The sequence below is a fragment of the Thunnus thynnus genome, chromosome 3 (genome assembly GCF_963924715.1).
Source record: "Thunnus thynnus chromosome 3, fThuThy2.1, whole genome shotgun sequence".
Lineage (NCBI taxonomy): Eukaryota > Metazoa > Chordata > Actinopteri > Scombriformes > Scombridae > Thunnus > Thunnus thynnus.
In genome coordinates, this window is record NC_089519.1 from 23,493,896 (window position 1) to 23,512,815 (window position 18,920).

The window sequence follows — 18,920 nt, forward strand, 5'->3', positions numbered from 1 at the left end:
AGTTGGACTAAGGAAAAGGGTACCCACGCCACACATGTCACAATAAAACTGCATAACACAGAAAGGAAACTTAAGCAACTAATGACCGGCGTCAAATATGACATAAACAAGGCCCACTCCTTTCATATCAGGTCAGCACTTAAATCAAATAAGAAAATATGCATACACTCAGTGCCTTTTAATGTGAAGGGTTTCCATGCAGGGAGGGCACATGTGTGTATAACAAAACAAAAATTTAAAAAAAAGAAAAGAAAAGGGTCATCCTTATCAGGACGGGCAAAAATGGAGTCACAATGGATAGTAGAGCTTACCAGCAGTGGCAGGGTTGATGCAGTCAAAAAGGGTCCCTTTCCTTTAATTATTTACTTCCCTATCCGACATTGTCCTGCAAGAGGTAAAAATACATTCATTTGAGGGACCCTTTTCTGTGAACCAGGCAACCAGGAGCCCGTCCACTCGAGCATTGTCAGCATTGAGGAGAGAGAGCGTGGCAAATCGATTGGCCGTGGCTGTCACTGCATGTGTGTGTGTGTATTTGTACGTGCTTGTGTCTGTTTGTAGGTTTGTGTGTGAAAAACAGAAAATATACTACTTCCATATAGTGGGACTTCGTTCAAAAAGACTATATAAATCCTTTGTTCTTTTTTATCCTTTGATAGTACAGTTGCACCCATATGGCGTTAGCTTATGGATAAAATATGGGAGTCATGATTCAGTGCCTGTGGCGTTGCATCCCTGTCTAGTCAAATACATGTGTGGACGTTTGGCTGTTGGAGGCCGGAGTGTTTCTAGATAGTCTGACAAATGCCGTAATCAGTGATCAGTATATAAAGAAATGGGCATGTTTTTTCCTTAATTTCAACTGCAGTGATTCCAACTACCAGGCTTTGATGTCAGAGAGGCCATAGATTTGCTCAGTTAAGCCTGAATTTCAGAATGCTGTTGATGATGCTCAGGTAGGCAGGTCCTTTGCAACATGTCTCCATCTCTATAACAACACCTTCTCACTGCTAATAAGCTCTAAGTTAACCATGGCTACCTCAGTTTTAAGATATTAAAGTCAAACATGCTAAATGTCATGCAGTAAGTAGTCTGCGCTATAGCTACAGTAGCCATTTAAAATACTCAAAATGCACACCACATTGTTAGAATACTACAACAATATCTAATGAACAATATTCACATTTATTATGATCTTGTTATCCATTGTATAGTTATATGCAAATAACATAAAATAAATGGAAGGAAAAAAAAAATCAATTTATCATTTGTAACCATAATTTTAAGAACTGCAGAGGAGAAAAAAGCCCACTTTCTGATCATTTGCATAAACATTGTTTAATCCTTGTGTTGGCAATGTCTTCTTTCTCTAAGAAATCTAAATAAGTCAGCAGAATCCACACACAGTGGGCATAATGCACTTATCCCTTCATTTATCAGATTTAGACTTTCTGCCCCATTTCCCACTCCCCTCCATTCCTCCACCTCCATCACTCCACTTCAGTATGCTCTGTCTTTCCTCCCCCAAACCCAACTCCTTAGTCGACCCCCACCCCAACCCACCCCCCCTTCCTCCATCTCCACCTCCCTGTTGGCCAGTAATGTGGCTGGCAAACCAATTTGACAGTCTCATCTTCGCCCAAAAGATGGGGGAGGCCTCCAGAGAGCCCATTTTTGACTGTGCAGAGGAGGTAGAGCGAGAGTGTGCCTGTCCCAACCCGGCGTTAATCATCTTTAGGTTCATCTGATGGCCCTTGCCCTTGTTTTTGTGTCAGTGCGTATGTGTGTGTATACATGTGTGTATGTTGTCTAAATGGCTCATAATGTGTAAATGAGACGGAGGGCTGAGTGGTATTAAACTGACACCAGTGGTTCTTTGTCTTTCCTGTCATTTGAGGTGTGTTATGAGGTTTTGTGTGTAAGTGGGAGGACAAGAGTTTTAGTAACATTTATCACTCTCTGTCACTGCTTTATCTGCTTTGCATTGTTTCAGTCTGTTGAACAACAAAGGCTACAATGATTTGAGGATCCTCAAATAAATGAGTGGATAGACATTAAATATGCATTAAATATCACATGAAAAACATTTTTATGTACAAGTTATAATTTAATGACTTGAAATTACCCACAGATTTTAACTAGAATTCTATTGATGACAGTGTACTTGCATGAGACTCAATATGTTATTCATCTAAGAATATAATAATTCCCCTTATTCTCCTAAAAATACATCACAAGAAAACTGTCAGGGATAAACCAAAGGGATGGAATATTTCAAGCTTGCGTCTTTTAATCAGCATATATTTTGAACTGGGGTGAGTGGCTTTGCTAAGATATTCTCTCTATGAGCAGCGTGCCCTTTGTTTATAAGAGACAAACAGAGAGCTGTTTTTCAAGCAGCGGAGCCGGGCCCACATGCAGTGAGGGGACCGAGGGAAAAGGAGGGAGACAGAGAGAGGAAGGAGTGGGGAGGAAAGAGACTCTCCAACATAATTAACCTTCACTCTCTCCGTTTGCAGTGGCCCATGCTGGGACCATGGGCTGCGTGCTGCTGCAACATGGGAATGTGGACGAGGAAGACACCTAGTTGTTGTAGCGACATAGAAGGAGCAGGTTAAAATGTTGGAGTGAAGGTTTAAAAAAAAAAAAGAAGCAGGGTAGGCTGATAAAAATTAGATAAGTAAGGCAACTCTTGTCAGCGGTTTAAAAAATATGATTAACAAGTCTAATAATGGTGATGATTACTGGTACGTGTGCCTTTCCAGCAGTTAATCATGCAGCTTCTAAAACACTTCTGCCGACGCTGCTCGCTCCCCACAATAAATATGTAATCATTTACCTCCGTGCAGCAGACGGCCAGGAGGCTGGGAGGAAAACACCCCACTGTAAAACCACACACACGTACTCTTGTGTCGCTCTCTGTTTTACACTTAAAAACATACACACATTATATGCTTGCTCAAGGGCACATTAAATGATCATTTCCTGTATTCCTGAGTCTGATTATGTGCAGTATTCATGTGCACACGTGTGTGTGTGAGAGAGAGAGAGAGAGATCTGCTGTTCATTCTACAGTCTTATACTGTAAATAGGGCAAAGATCCAAACATTTGTGATACTTTTTCCATGGCAGCACATTTACAGTGCGTCCTACTCTGACAATGTCATTGGCTCTTGGTTGTTTTTCTCAGTAGATCAAATGACCTCTCCTATGTTTTCTTCCTCACTTTGATACAGGAGCTTTTGATGCCACTGTCTGATGGTGTGTTTACGTGCCTTTGGCTTTTCACTCAGTCAATGGACTAATCAGAAATTCAGAGATACTTCCCTTTTTCTGGATGTCAACAGCTGTTTGGGAGGTACTGAGAAGAGAAAGCCAGGCAGGGTTACATATTACAAAGCTGCTTTAGAATATATTAGTCAGCTGTAACAAAAAGCACAAACAACTACAGATTTACCTTCCCCTTATTAGATCCAATATGTTAATTGTTTTTTGTTTTTTTTTAGAGTATTACTTTGTGTTAAGTATTGTTTTATCAGTTCTTTATGACTGAGGTGAACCACAGGAAAGAGCTGCTTATTAATCATTACTACCAACAGTTTTGACAAAAAAATCTAATTAGCAATAAGAATGGAGTTTGATTTATCTAATTTACTAGTAATAAACATTCTAAACATTATTTTGCGCAAATTCCTTTGTACATGCAGTTTCTTAATCTTATCAGAGCAAATGGTTTTATGAAAACAACCAAATTATATTCTCATTTTATTGCTACCATTACACTCAAACATGCATTATGTCATTAGAGGATTATCCAGGGACAGATTTGATGAGAGCCCGGCTTGTGTATTGACTCGTCTCAAAGCCTCAGGATTCCTCTAGCAATGCACTGCTCTTATTTCAGTTGTTTTGTTCCCTGTTTGAACCAGCAGCAGAGTAATATGTCCCATATGCTATCAGGAATTTATCCCCCACAGAAAAAGTATGGAAACAATAGTGTGCTTAGGTCTTACCCACCCAGAGCTATACTGTACATCCCTGGCTGAAAGATGCATTATGTTCACAGCAGCAATTGTCCCTCCTTGCTACAAAGTTATCTCTGTCTCCCATATGTTTTGCCACTTTTTGCGTTTGAATGGCATTTATATGCTGATGTTTCTCATCATGGACTTAAACTGTCACACACACACACACGCACATCCAAGCTGTCACAGTGAGTGAGCATAGGAAGAGTTCATGTTGAGGTTTTACCTTTTCTCTGTGCAATGTGGTCTAATCTTTGAACCCCTCTGCCTTTCTAAAGGACTCCACTCAACCCTTTCTTTGATGCCAAACCCCTGACTGCATATTTGTGAAAATGCACCTTCTCCACACCATATTTTTGCCCTCTTCTTTTCTGATGATTTTTTTCCCTTCTCATTCCTGCCATCTCATACACTGTGTTTCAGTGAAGTTTCCATGAGCCATCATGGGGTCATTGTAGCAGATGCCAGTGTGAATAGATGACACTAATACTAATGTGAACGACAAAGTTGTATCACTGGCACAAGCAGGGCAGCTGTCAGAATTAAATTTATTTAACTCTGATTCACAATAACGGCCTTAGCATAGATTAAAATCTTAACAACATCTGCTTCCAGTGGTGCTCTTGCCATGTGTGAGCTAGTTTCTGGAAAGGTTAGTCTTTCATTTGAGTTTACAAAGCTCTTAGGTGTAACTACCATTGAAAACTTTTCTCATGTTAAATTTCTATCTTCTTGCTATATGTAGGTTGAAATAAAGCTGTTAATTGTTTACATAAAACACCTGTTTTATAGCAATAGGTGGCTAATTACAAATAGATAAAGTGTATACTAGAACAAATTGTATTCTCTGTTATCTATTTGTACATGCAGTATCCCTGTGTGTGTGTGTGTGTGTGTGTGTGTGTCTGCAAGTGAGCGTGCAAAATGTGCATGCACACAGCGGCCCAGTCATGCCTTAGGCATTCTCGATTCCTAAAGCCTTGTCAAAAGAGGGGAGCTAACAAATGGTGGCAGTACACCACACTGAGGCAATGCATGCTATAATAACACTTCCTGCCATCTTGCTGCTGTTGGCACAGCTGCATCAGGTGAGCAGCGGGGGTTGCACCTTCACTAATGCTAACTCTTCTCCTGTTCTGCTTCCCCTGTTCCCCACCCGCATCCATTCTAATAGAGTCCCAGAGTCACCTGCTCTATTTACATGATGCTAATGAACAAACAGTGGTAGGAACAGATGCCACCAGAACAACAAATGTAATAAAAGGCTTGGGGTGGAAAAGGAGCAGCAGGTTTGGGTGGAGGAAGAGATAAGGGGGGGCAGAGGCAGTGTGTGGGTGAGACAAAACACGGAGGAAAAATATAAAGCTCCCTCTGGGAAGATTTGTTTGCCAATTGAAAGCATGAAGTAAGTTGTAACTTGCCCCTTACTGAAAATAAAGTGTCACTTGTCATGGATGTTACATGATGATTTTTTTTTCATCTCTAGTCTCCCTAAGAAAAACAAAAAAACAAAAAAAGTGAGGCCGCTTAGCAGCTGACTTCTATTAAAGAGAGTAAGCAGTAGAGGTATTTGTTACACTTGAAGTACTGTGTATTTTAGAGGGGTTTGGGGGATTTACATTTTGTTTCAAGGGCCATTTGACACTATGTCCCTGCTGTGTTGATTGACTGGATAACTCAGTCAAGTTACCATTGTTGTTTACATGACTGGCAAGGGAATATGATTTTCTGTGTCATCAGGGCTGAAATATGAATGCACATACAGCTGTTTGTTTTCTCTAATATCAATAATTCTAATGTATATTATTAGCAGCTATATATATATATATATAAAGGATTGTGAAATAGAAATTCTACTCATTAAGCCTGACTGAACACTGGCCAATATAACACTTAAAAGTCACTCTCATGATGGGGGAGCCATCTGTGCTAGCCCAGGGCATGTGTTGTGGCATCAACCTGCTGCCAATGCTGCTACAGTATATATATATTCAGAGGAGTGAGTGTGTGGGACTGATATGTGCTAACAAGCCCAGGTGAACATGGCTAGCCTCACCTCCTAATGCGCTAATAAATGCAGTGGTTTGACAAACCGCTGTCTATGTTAATATATGCACCTTCACCTCCCTGTGACAAGGTGAGGTAGTGAGGGCAGGTAAACAACACACTACAGCTGGAGGGTTGATGGGTATGGTCTAGTACATGTTTGAATGCATGTGTATGTGTTTCTCATCCTGACACCCTACTTTTCTGAACATTGACTTGACAAGGAGCAGATGTCCCTGAATTCATTTTTTTGTGTTCTGTTAGCTAACAGACATTAAGTTGTGGTGTTAAATATAATACCCTAATCAAATACTGCAGTTAAATCTTATTTAATTAACATGAAATTAAAAGGCATATCTCTCTCAAAAATGCTTGTATCTATAGAACTATGTTTTAATATGGCTTTATAAAACTACTATATCCTTAAAAAATATTATATTCTGTAGATTTATGTAGTGCTCTTATTTAGATAAGAATATATGATAAAGATTGAATCAAACATTTCCATTGAACCTACCTGCAACTGTTGCAATTACAGTATATTAAAATAAAATGTTAACATTACCAAGTTTTAGCACTGACCTGTCTCGGCTCCGCCGGGAGGGGAAAGCAGCGTTGCAGCCAGCCACAGTGCACACATGCATCTCTTTGAGATGCACATTCTTGTAGTGCAGTTTCATGCTATAGGAGCTCTTGAAGCTCTTCTTACACACATAGCAGATCTTGGGATCCGGACTTGAGCGTGGGTCTCCCTCTGGTGATTGAGAAGAAGGGAATTTGGGTGGGCTGGCACCGTAGCCCATCGAAGAGATGAAGCTCTCATGCAGAGCAGCCATGCTTGCAGCAGCGGCAGCTGCTGCTGCCATGCCTCCATTGTAGAGACCATACTGGCTCATGCAAAACATGTCATAAGTAGGATCGTTGAGTTCTTCCTTGATCTTGATAGGAGGCTGATGAGGGGAGGGTGAGGAATGGCCCTTGCCTTCCATTTCCTTTCTCAAATGGACTTCCTCTCCACCCTCATCGTCCTGTTCCTTGTCCAGAACCCTTCCACCCCTGCTGTGTTTTTGCTGTTCCTCCACATCCATCAGCTCATCACGATAAAACATCTTGGAATCAGAGGTTTCAGACTCATTCTCAAAGTCTCTCTCGTGGTCCTGATCCTCAGAGGTGAAGCTGTCCATGCAACGTAGCTCATTGGAGCCTTGAAGATCATTTCCACCCCTGCTGTCACTACCAGTCCCCTCCCGGCATTCATCTTCACTTTGTCTCATCATGCCTCTAAGAGCTAGGCCGGGGCTCATCTCGTCCTGGGAGGGGGATTGCTGCCCACTACCACCACTGTGGTTCCCAGTACCACTGCCACCGTTATTGTTGCTGTTACAGTTTCCATTCATTTTGACATTGTTGTGAAGAAGTGATGAGTGGTGATGGTGGTGATTATGGTGGATGTTATCATCATTATCCTCATCTTTGTCCTCGTATTCATCTGCCACATCAATCACTTCCTTCTCAATCTTCACTGGCATGCTAGATTTACGAGGCTTCTTTTTGGGCGTGGGGTCACTGCTGCCAGTGGTGGGGTCCTGATTACAATTAGGTATAGTTAAGCGGTGGGACATGAGTCCTGCCTCTGACACATGAACATTATTATGTGAAGCCACAGCTGCAGCAGCCAACAGCTGCTGTTGCTGGTCCATCAGGGTGGTACTGTTGGTGGTGGTGGGCAGAATGGGGCTGGTGGGCAGAGACACTGGAGGACTAACAAGGTCTGCGGGGGACAGTAGTGTACGGTAGAATGGGGGCACTGGCTGGACTGGCTGCACTGACTTCAGGGAGGGGAACACCAGTGGGCTCTGCAGAGGTGACTGAAGCATAGGGTCTATCGGTGGGGTTGTGAAGCCCAGCGGTGGCCTTCCAGGGCTGGTGAGTGTGAAGCCACCATTCTTGGTGCTTGAGATGACAGGTGTGCCAGTGGTTGAAGTGGCACGGATGAGGTCCTTGTCCCGGTTATTACGCAACATGGGCATGTGCAACCTTGGATTGGGATTGGCACTGTGGCGGTTGCGGCTGCGCAGTGAGCTGAAGACCATGTTGCAGCCTTCAATGGTGCAACGGTGTTTGATCTTCAAGTGTACAGCATTATAATGTATCTTAAGTGTGCCTTTATCATAAAAGGTTTTGCCACAAGAGTTGCAGCACACACGACCCTTGCGTGAGGTGGATCCCATGCGGCGCATGCGATGCATCTTGGAAGCAAAAGAGGGATGGGTGATGGTTTTAGACTGCTCTTCCTTTACATAGTGGTGTTGTACCTGGTGGTCACTCAAGCTGTTGGATTGCTGAGGTTGATTTTGGGACTGCTGTTGGCCCTGCTGCTGTTGCTGCTGGAGCTGTGTCTGTTGTTGCTGCTGTTGTTGAGCCTGCTGGGTGGAAGGAGATGGTGAGATGGGTGATGCCCTGTTATTGGGTTCTGTCTTGGGTTCAATGTTGTTCATGACTCCTAGGGCTCCACGGCTAGGGCTCTGGCCTGTGCGGAAGGGTGACAGGGACACTTCTGATTCACTGGTCTCGACCTGTTCAACTTGGTTGGGCAGGCTGGGCTCCCGGAGCCGGAGAGCAGATTGCTCCATAGGCAGACCATTGGGGGGCAAGCCAAGCATGGGAGCAGAGACTGGGTTGATGTACTGGAAGGGCAGGAGGAAGGCAAGGCTGTTGGGGATATTCTCAAAATGGTGAATGCTGGATGGGCTACTGTTTTCCAGATGTGTCAGGAGTCCCGGGCTGCGGGTCCTGTTGTTGCTTTCTATGAACGTCCTAATCCCGGAGTCTGTCTTGGAGGAGGGAACTGTAACTGCCTGACCTTCCTTCTCCTGAATGGCCATCAGCTCCACAATGGACTTGGTCTCACCAAAGCGCAGGAACTGCTGCAGGGTGATGATCTCCTCTTCTCGGGACATTATGGTCCAGCGGTCCAGCACCTTGCCTGCAGCATCCTACATGCCCCAGAAGAGACAAGAGAGAAGACAAAAATACAAACCATTATTGATTGTGCATAATCAGTGTGGTCAAAGGAGAAGATAGAGCAGGGGTTAGTTTGTAAGGGCAAGCTTTTCTGCTCATGAAATTCAGAGGCCCCTGGAGCAACAAGTAACTAACAGAGCTTTGTCGAAAACCTCCCCCCTCCACTGTCCCTTTTTCCAATCCACTTTTCACTCATTCATTTTTTCTATAAATCAGCCCTGCACATGCAATCATTAATCACGCAGTGATGAGCATAGGCAAGAATTTAATTGAGCCTCAAGCAAACAAATCAAAAGCACTGAAGTGGGCCTATTAGCAGGTCTCTGCGACTTTCAACATTGTAGGGATGTTAATCTGTGACACTGACAAAAACAGCTTTGTAAAAGATGTGAACTCTTGCTGGGTCTCCCTCTGTACACAAACTGTACCTAGGGACATTTACAAAATTGTGTGAGCCAGAGAAAAAATGGCTAACAGAAATAATAGAATAATTAATGCAAGCCACTAATCGCACCTTGGTTGGCAGGATTTTTTCCTGTGTGTTCTTCATCTCATCTCTAAGGCAGTGAAATGCTTGAGGGAGGATGGGACTGCTACACTGAGTATCAGGGAATGGCGTTGGACATTCAAAGAGAAAAATTCATGTTTATTTAAGGTCGCAGTCGAGGATGCCATTACAGTGGTATTGAGCTTGTGTTCCTCACATTGGGCAGGCTATATATTTATCATGCTTTTTAAAGTATGTTTTAAGAGATTTGTATCCTCTTTCACCTTAATGGTCAAAATATTTTGTTATAAACAACCATGTTGCTTAGGAAACTGTCAACTGCATCTTCAGTTCACAATGGCAAGAGGCAGAAATGTAAAATACGCAAATATTAAGTATCGATAATTTACATAATAATTGGCACTTCCAATTCTTGCATTTTGGCTTGGGAATGGTAAGAAACAAATTTCCATTGTAAGACACCAGAATTGCTCAGATGGGAGTTGGAAGTTATCCCAAATAGACTTTACTTGGCTTGTCTTTTGGAGATGTGCTACAAATGGCTGAGAAATAAAAAGCTGAGACTTCTTGCAAATGTACGCATTGTCAAACATCAAGAGATAACAAGGGATTCTGGGAAAAGAATACTGGCAAAGCCTGTGCATTAAATTTGTGGTTGAGTGACTAGATTTGAGGCACTGAATGTTTGACCCTGTGCTTTTGTCCTCATGTATGAATCCACATATGCTCCTGCTTCATAGTAGTCCTAACAAAATTATACTCATACTGTAACTACTGCCACAGCTGTTATTATATAAAATGGTATGGGTATTTTGTGTGAACAAGATAGAGATTGACGAGAGAGGGAGAGACAGAGAGATAGTAGTAATGGTACAGTTCACACACAGGTTCCTGGGGGACCAGGCGCAAGTGACATCAAGGGAGTAACGCAAGCGATGACAATTAGTCACAGTGAAATGGTAACATTTCATATGTGCTCCTAGCTGCTGGCATCTATAAAAGATAAATGGCGACTCTGTTGAGTAAAAAGCTGTAAAAACCAACATCACAAAGCACAAAGGGCCTGTAAGGAGAAAACAGAAGATAAATGTTTAAAGAGAGACAGCGAAAGAGAGAGAGAGAACAGGAGAGACACAGAGGAAGAAGAAGCAGAAAAACAGAAAATAAAAGTGTGAGTGGTTTCATATCATGCCCTCAGATATACTGGAGAAATAGATTCTTCTGAGACGAAACATCAATAGTCTCTGGGGTATTTGTTGTTAAATATACATTAAAAAACATTTTACACTTTCATTCTGTGTACGCTCTGGAGTTTTTGCCTGGAGGTACGACTTTAAATTCTAGCCTGGGCACTATTATTTCATACTGCATGGCCATCTGGGCATTAGTACTTCCATTTGATTTAACTGAAACAAAAAATGAAAGCAAATTAGAAAGTGAATCTTTAAATAGATCTACAACCAGAACATTTCTTAAGAAATTGTAGTTCTAAGAAGTGGACCAGTCTTTCAATATTTTGTAGCGACAAAATGGGTTCATTTGTGAATGTTAAGCATGTAAATGCTCTAAGGTAGCCAACAATTACAACTCTGATTAGAGGCATGAAAAATTCGAAATATTCTAAATATGTGTATTATTCCTGTGAAAAGTGTCTCTGTTTCATGAGGAATAAATAGCAAGAGAGAGTATGTGCTTTTTGGGATTGTTGGTGGGCCATGTTTAATTTAATTTAAGCCAGTTTTAAGACATCTTAATATCAATTTCCTAAATACTCCACTTTGATGTTAGCTCTTCCAACTGTGATAAATAAGATTCATAAGAACAAGAAGCTCTCAAAAGGGGTGTAATTTTAATTGGAGCACAATAAATAAATGCTAGGTATTAGTCTTAACCTGTACTGTAAGTAACGTTAAATACAACTTTGCACGTTTGTACACATCCACCAGATGGCTTGACCAAAGTCGCTCTCCAAACCCACACCCAGTTATCCAGCCCTGTCTCAATCAGTGACTGAGTCAAACAGGGTTGAGACATTTATTTCATCCTCTACTAGTCCTACCCTGTGCCTTCACTTCCCCACTCATGAAGTCAAATAAAAGCCAAAACACAATGACACAGGCCAAGCTGCAACCCATTAGTGTTAGGAAGGGCCAGCCAGCTGTCAGAACATGTCAGCAGTTCTGCTATGCACTGGACCCTGTCTGAGAGGAGGCTATCCAAGCACTCCTCGTTCACTGGTCAATTGAGTTTTGGAGGCCAATCAACAAGCGTTTGGGCTGAGGTCATGCTTGGAGCAGAGAGTCAACCCAAATTTAAAAAAGCGGTCTAGAAAAGGATGTGAGGGGACAAACAAGGTTCTGTCCATGTGGAGAGTACAGCTGTTTTCTATGCCAAATAGCTTTTCAATACATGGCTGTTTCTTAAAAAGCCATTGCAGTAATTTATTTATAACACTATATTTTGGAACACAACACCTTTTATAATAGCAAATTTAAATTCCAGACAAAAATGTTTAATGCAGATGATCCTCATAAAAGTTATTAAATAATCAAAGGTGAGAAAAAATATGCAGGTATTATATGAGTATCTAAAGTATGTATTGACACACATTTGCAGACAAACACAGGCCCCTGTAGTCCTTACTACAGTATGTCTCACAACTCCACTCCCCTGCATTAGCCTTGTGATGCTGTGAGAGAAACAAATATGCCATTAGAAGCACTTTTACAAGTAGGCACTCATCTTCCAATTAGCTTAATGTGGCCCTCTTTCCCCTATATTTTCCAGGCGTGCCCCACCTCTTCTTGTACACTCCCTCCAGTAAAATCTCATTAATCCACCCCTCCCCCGTCTCCCCCAGTGCTATGACATATTAGTCTGTCATTATGCATCCCAGAGTCCTTTAAACAATACAGCTAAACCTCTGTTTGCCAGGTTAATGACTATTAGTCAATAATTACAGCAAAGAGATGATGGGGTACCCACTTTATCTGGTGGACAGCCTGCTGCTGTTAGTTTATTTTATCTGCCTGCCTCCATGTCTCTCAGAATTAATCTAGCAACGGCTGTATTTATTCATCTCTCTGCTGCTGCAATGCATTCTTAATTCATTCATTTGTCTCTAATACTGTGGTGGTGCTGGATGCTGTTTAGTGGGTGTGAAGTGGGGTATCCACCTTGCAAATTGCTGACAATGAGGATGAACGAATGATGGCCTTGTCATGGGCCAGGGCACAACTGTCAGTTAAAACAAATCAGGCAATTATGCAATTAGCAGGTTATGTGCTGAACTGTATTAAGAGCCTGGGTGTCCAGTGTTGTTAGGTTGCATAGTGTGCATTAGGGATTAACAGCATAACACGTGTATGCTCATCACTAATCATCACCTATCATATTCATTGACTGAGTGTATTTGGCAAGCAGTGGGGAAAGATGCCATGCTAGGCACATAGCAAAAAGGGAAAATATTAGCTGTTGATATGCCATATTGACCTATGCCTGTATTCAGTAGATGGGATGTCTCCCACCTTTTATCATTAAGTGTCTCTGCTATTTACATTTTCTTGTAAATATGCAGTGTAAACTGACACAATGTGTTATGTAAAATCTGTAGAATACAAAGTGTAGGGTGACAGCTACACTGGTTCCACATTAACGTAAGGACAGTTCAACCGATCATAAGACCGTATCACTTGCAATAGGGAGGATCAGTTCTCACAATGGCAAAGTGAACCATGGGAACCACATTGATTCACCAATCACCTTGCAGTGAATGCGATCTCCACCTAGCCTCAAGGGAATCCCCATTGATCTTCAGTCCTGCTTTCAGATCCAGTTCCTTAAAAAAACTGCTGTATCCCTGTGTTCGCCACTTCAAGGGAGGTTAAGCAGAAGTTCCTTGTGATCTGAGAAGGTCTTGAACCTTGGTTCTTCCTTTTCCATATTCTGTTTCTCTCCCCACCCCATCTCGGGCTGTATGAATAATGCAGAGGATCTAGTGGCGAGAGGTGCCACGGGGGATGGGTTCACGCAAAGCCCACTGCCTGGAGCCATCACATCAGAGGGCAAGAGCTCCCAAGACACAGACTGCACCCCCATTGGCTCCCCAGTGGCAGGTCAGAGGTCATGTGTGAACAACCGGCTCTACTTCTTCCCCTGTGATGGACCATGGGGAAATCAGTAGCTACATCCAGACGTGGGTGGAGGACATTTGTAAGAATCATAGAGGTTGAAATTTGCACTCTGTGATCATGGTAAACTCCTCATTTATGATCTACACATCAAAAGAATTTGTTATTTTTAGATGTGACCCAACAGCTTGTGTACCTTGGATGGTTGAGGCTTTACTCATGAACAGTTAACTACAGCAAGATGACAATGAACATAGTCTCATAATTAACAACGCAGCAGTAAAAACATGTCATCCTTGACAAGACAGATGCAACAAAAAGATACAACAGGTTCCCTGTGGAAATCTGTCACCCTCTGGTTTCAAGGATGTAATTACACAAAACCTTTTAAAAACATATGCAGGAGGGGCAAAGAAAATCTGTTGTACAGTGCAGTATTCTGTGATTTACTGCTGTCTTCTAATGTCAGATTGCAAGAAAAAAAATTACAAATAGCAGCCAAACAATTGAACTATTTTTTCTTAAACTTTGCCGCTCTACCTCTCTAGGATACTCTGGAGAGTATTGTGCAAAGAATAGCAGACTGGTGTCAGCAGACAGTCTTGATGCCTCCCTAAGAGTGGTCTGGTTTTAATAAGTGACAATGTGCAGTTACAATTTGGTGGGGAATGAGGTACAGTACATAAAACAGCTGCTGAAAATGTTATATGCTGTAGTATCTTACTGGCCCTTATGTCCATTTTTTAAATGAATTTTTTTATTTGTACACTCCAGAAGCTTCAATAAACATGGCAAATACAATTTTTACCATCTTTAATTGTTAAAGGATGATGGCTACTAATTTTAGCATTGATAGAAGAAAAGCCATTCTGCCATTACAGTCTGGTTGAAGAGCATCTGTAGCCACATAGACACAAAAGCTAAACTTCCTAAAACCTGTTTTCCACATAATGGTAATGTCTTTAAAAAACAGCTGACATGGAAATGCGAGCGATTCAATAAAGTCTAGACAGGACCCTCTGCTCCAGCTCATATTCCTGATTACAACTTGGAACAGATCTATTCAAGCTTGATTTCTACTTTATTATTTAATTAACAACCATGCAAAGGGCATTGTCTTGGTCAATATTATGCTCATCAGTGCCAGAGATTCAAGCTTGTTGGCCTCCAGTGTGAGTAAATGTGAAGAGGCTGTAGGGCTTTTTCACTGGGCTAGATACACTGATCAACCAGCAGGCTGCGAGATACCCTGCCTTCACCTCTCAACCTGATTTAACTCATGGCTTTGGTTAAAAATTCATGACTCTGTGTTAGTTGTTGCTAAGGGCACACTAATCGACTGGAGTGAGATTTATAGTGCAGTCCAGACTGTGAAGTTGGGGAGGGGGATGGGGGGGGGGGTTATTATAGAGGACTTTACCACAGACGGGTGAGTCACAATCTGGCACATCCCAGTTTCCAGGTGGCCTTTAGTAAACAGTTTCCGTTTCTTCTCCCACTGAGTTGTCTTTTTTCATTATCTGTTTTTGTGAACAAAACCGTCATTAAAAAAAAAAAAAGGTCTCTAACCTCTGATTCATCTAACCCCCCTGACCTCCACCACTACCATCACCACCCTCTTTGTTTTAAAGCTGTCCCTCAGTATCTTTAAAAAGTGGAAAGGACAGTCCTTTGGCCACAGCCCAGCAGAGTTGCAGATGGGGCGGCACATGGAAACCATTTCAGGCCCTGGTGCGCTGCAGAGCAAAGTCGGCTGTTCTCTGAGTTCAGAACCTCTGAAGAACCACCTCGCAGCACTTACATGTGAGCAGCGTCTGGGTCTGAACTGATGTATTGATTCCCTGTCTCTTCACAAAGCATACACAATAACGTTGGCTTGCCTCTCCCAACTGTGCTAAGGAACCGTAGCCATGGTCAATGTGTAAAACTCAGCGGACCTAACACTGAGCTAGAGGGGATGCCTCAGAGAAGAAGGGTGGAGTGATAGAAGCAGCGAGGGAACGCCTGATGGTTCACATTAATTGAGGATGATTCGTGTGATCTGCTGGGTCTGGATGCAGCAGCCAGGTCTGTCGTGGGCCTGGGAGACAGATGTGGGGGCCGCTGTGCTCCCTCCAGGGCCAATAGAGAGCAGTGAGGCGGCTGAGAAATGGTCTGTCTGTCCAATGTGTGTGTGTGTTGGTAGAGATTGGGGGAAGAGGGGGGGCTGACAACCTGCTTTTCTCTCCCGCTTATATCACATCTCCTTTGTCTTGATTACTATTTTGGCAGGAGGCCGGTGCAGAAAAGGTGCATTAACATATGCTCACAATTTGCTCTTTGGCCACATAGTTGTATGTTTGTACTGTGTCTTGATGTATCAGACATTTCTGTTCCTCTTTGGTGTAATACCCGCCCCTTATCACATTATATCCCCAGGCTAGTAACGGGTAGTAAAACACAGTCTTTGGTGAGTTGCAGTGCTAAAAAAAAAGTAAAAACAAAGAACCTAATATATTTATAAATTTGTATTTGTTACCAACAAAACCTATACACAAGATCTTCAGCTGACATAATCAATAGGTGACATGTTGTTTGTGACTATATTGTGTATAAAAGTCCAAAACTTGCAGCCCTAGTTGCAAAAATGTATTAATTTTCCTCTATACTACCTGGAATGTAACAGTGATCTACAAACAATCAAAATAATCCACACATCACTTTCATGCTACTGTGTAAAAGGAAATAGATGTGAATGGATAATGGATTGTAGTGTAGGTAAACCTCCCCAAGTCATTTTGTTTTGGTCTAGATGGGAACAGATAGAGGTGTCTGTAACACCCAGACACACTGCATTAGAGGAGCTTTTCAGCTTTCTCCTGTGCTTTTGCTATGGAGCATGCAGGAGGAAAGAGAATAAGCTAATGGACTCTTTACTTAATGTGATCAGAGCCATTATTGACATGCTGCCAGGAAGATGCAAGACCATTAACTCGAGCCTCTCTCTCTCTGGTACCTTCCCTCCACCCCACTCCTTTACCCGACAGTATTTCACTGCCTGCCTGACTCACATATAGAGAAAAGGCCACTAGGGGTCTGGGTGCCCCAAAGGACTCTGTGTCTGTCATGTTAACCCATAGAGACCCTCCATAGACCCATTTTGTCTTTTTTAGGGGGGTACAGGAGATCTTTATGGTGAGATAGCAGGTCAACAGTATATGCCACACAGAAGTGTTATACATTATCTAAAAGCGGGGAATCTGAAGATTAATTTGAAATGCAGCTCAGCATTATGTGTCAAGATTTGCTAGTCATAAATCTGTAATAAATATTGTATTATGGTTAGGTGCCTATTCAAATTCTGAAAGTTTAGAGTGTATAAGGGCTTAGACAATTATGATGGAAGTATATGATGGCCATTCCCATGCTCAATTATGTCTCATAAGTTGTTGCAGCAATTTGTAGGGTGATATCATTTGTTACACAGATTTGGTGCAAAACTTAACCATCTTTAACACTCGAAAATTGATTAAAATGGTCAAAAATCCCTGCAAAACAACATTATGACAAAGACCTTGAGGAACTCCATAGAAGAATTCATGCTGTGATTTGCTATCAAAAACTTGACATTTGGAGATTTCTGTAAGTGATTGCATTTTTCGGCAATTTGATGGCGAGCACTTCGGTTCTGGAAATTGCTCAGAAACTCCCTTATTATCTATATACTTTACCAAGGAAAGCCATACTTCCTCTGAATTCTCTAGGTCTCTAGTTTGTGGTTATAAAGTTTCATGAGGCTGTTATTATCCTAGAGGTCACAATACGTCATTTTATACAGTGAGGTCAAGTTTCAAATGGTATCACTACAATGAAATGGTTACTATGGGGACTAACATCATCACACATGAATGCAATTGGGCTCATTGAATCCACAAGAGTCTCAGTTTTCCAGTCATATCCAATTTATGCAATTCCAAGACTGTTTAGTATGCAGTATGCAGAAATATTCAAATACACCATTTTTAGAATAGGCAAAAATAACACATTTATACTGCTTGAAAAAAAAGCATGGTTTTTGCCCAAAACTGCACAGGATTAGCATAAAGTGGGAATGTCTTTAAAGGGGAGAAACAAATTTTCATTCAAATATCCTGAGGTGAGGGGTCAACGGACCCCTTTGAAAATGGCCATGCCAGTTTTTCCTTTGCCAAAATTGAGCCTAACTTTGGAGCATTATTTAGCCCCCTTCCCGACAAGCTAACATGATTTGTACCAATAGATGCCTTACGTCGTCTAGTTTCATATGATTGCAGTATCTTCACTCTAGCTTTAAGCCCTTTACAGCCTGCTGCTGAGCCCACTACAGCCTCTGAAAGACAGTAATGTTGGCCAAGGGTGCAGACGCCCCTGCAGGTCTCTGACGGTTAACTAGGAATCAACGATACAGACTGTTGGCGAATTGGCAACAATGTGTTGCTCAGAACTCTGTATTTGTAAGTCAATCATTATGTCTTATGTTAGCTTTTGTCTTCGGAAATTACATGAGGAACAGATATCAGTACATGCTGGAGAGAGGCTATGCGGATGGTTTAGTTGGCTCGGCAGCCTACCATGCAAATTTCAACATCTTGGGTTTTAAATCAGCCTTCATTACTCTGTTTCTTGGTACTTTGAGCGGTCTAAAATGGCAGTAGTGCCTACAATTAATTTTTGACAGGATACCTTCTAAAAAGAAATCTGAGGGCATGGTGCTCCTACAGGGAGCGTTTCTTTGAAAATATGTCTTTGAAAACTAATGGTAAATTGTTGGCAGTGGCATTTACACATTTTATCAGGGGAGAAAATGTCATTTCAGTCCTTATATTTCTAACATCTCAGGGAAGATATAGAATAATATCTAAGGTACAAATTGGTACAGTATACTTCAATAAAGGCACAAAATTTAATGCAATAAATCAACCATGCTACTATTTTAGTTCCTTTGTTTTAGCAAGATGCTTTTCATTTCTATTTTCCAAAAAATCACAAATAAAAAGATAACTATAAGAGTGGGTGGTTACAGAAATTTAAAAAAACAGAAGTTGTAATTCCTTCTTTCATGTACAAGGACAATTTAGATATTTCAAAATACAGGCCATAATATAGGTTGAAAGTAAGCATAATTATTAGCTGTATTTGTAAGTAAATAATTTGGTGAGTGAAATACAT

At 41.7% G+C, this 18,920-nt stretch overlaps 1 protein-coding gene across 6 annotated transcripts in view; it reads right to left on the reverse strand.

Annotated features, from left to right (window-relative positions):
• bnc2 (basonuclin zinc finger protein 2) overlaps positions 1 to 18,920 on the reverse strand; it is a 178,187-nt gene that overhangs the window by 6,441 nt on the left and 152,826 nt on the right. For 5 of the 6 annotated variants that reach the window (XM_067584866.1, XM_067584868.1, XM_067584864.1 and 2 more), the window contains one exon: positions 6,654 to 9,067. In XM_067584866.1, coding sequence (XP_067440967.1) covers positions 6,654 to 9,067 — 2,414 coding nt within the window. Of the gene's footprint in view, positions 1 to 311; positions 386 to 6,653; positions 9,068 to 18,920 lie in introns of all 6 variants that reach the window. The other variant, XM_067584870.1, reaches the window with a different exon arrangement.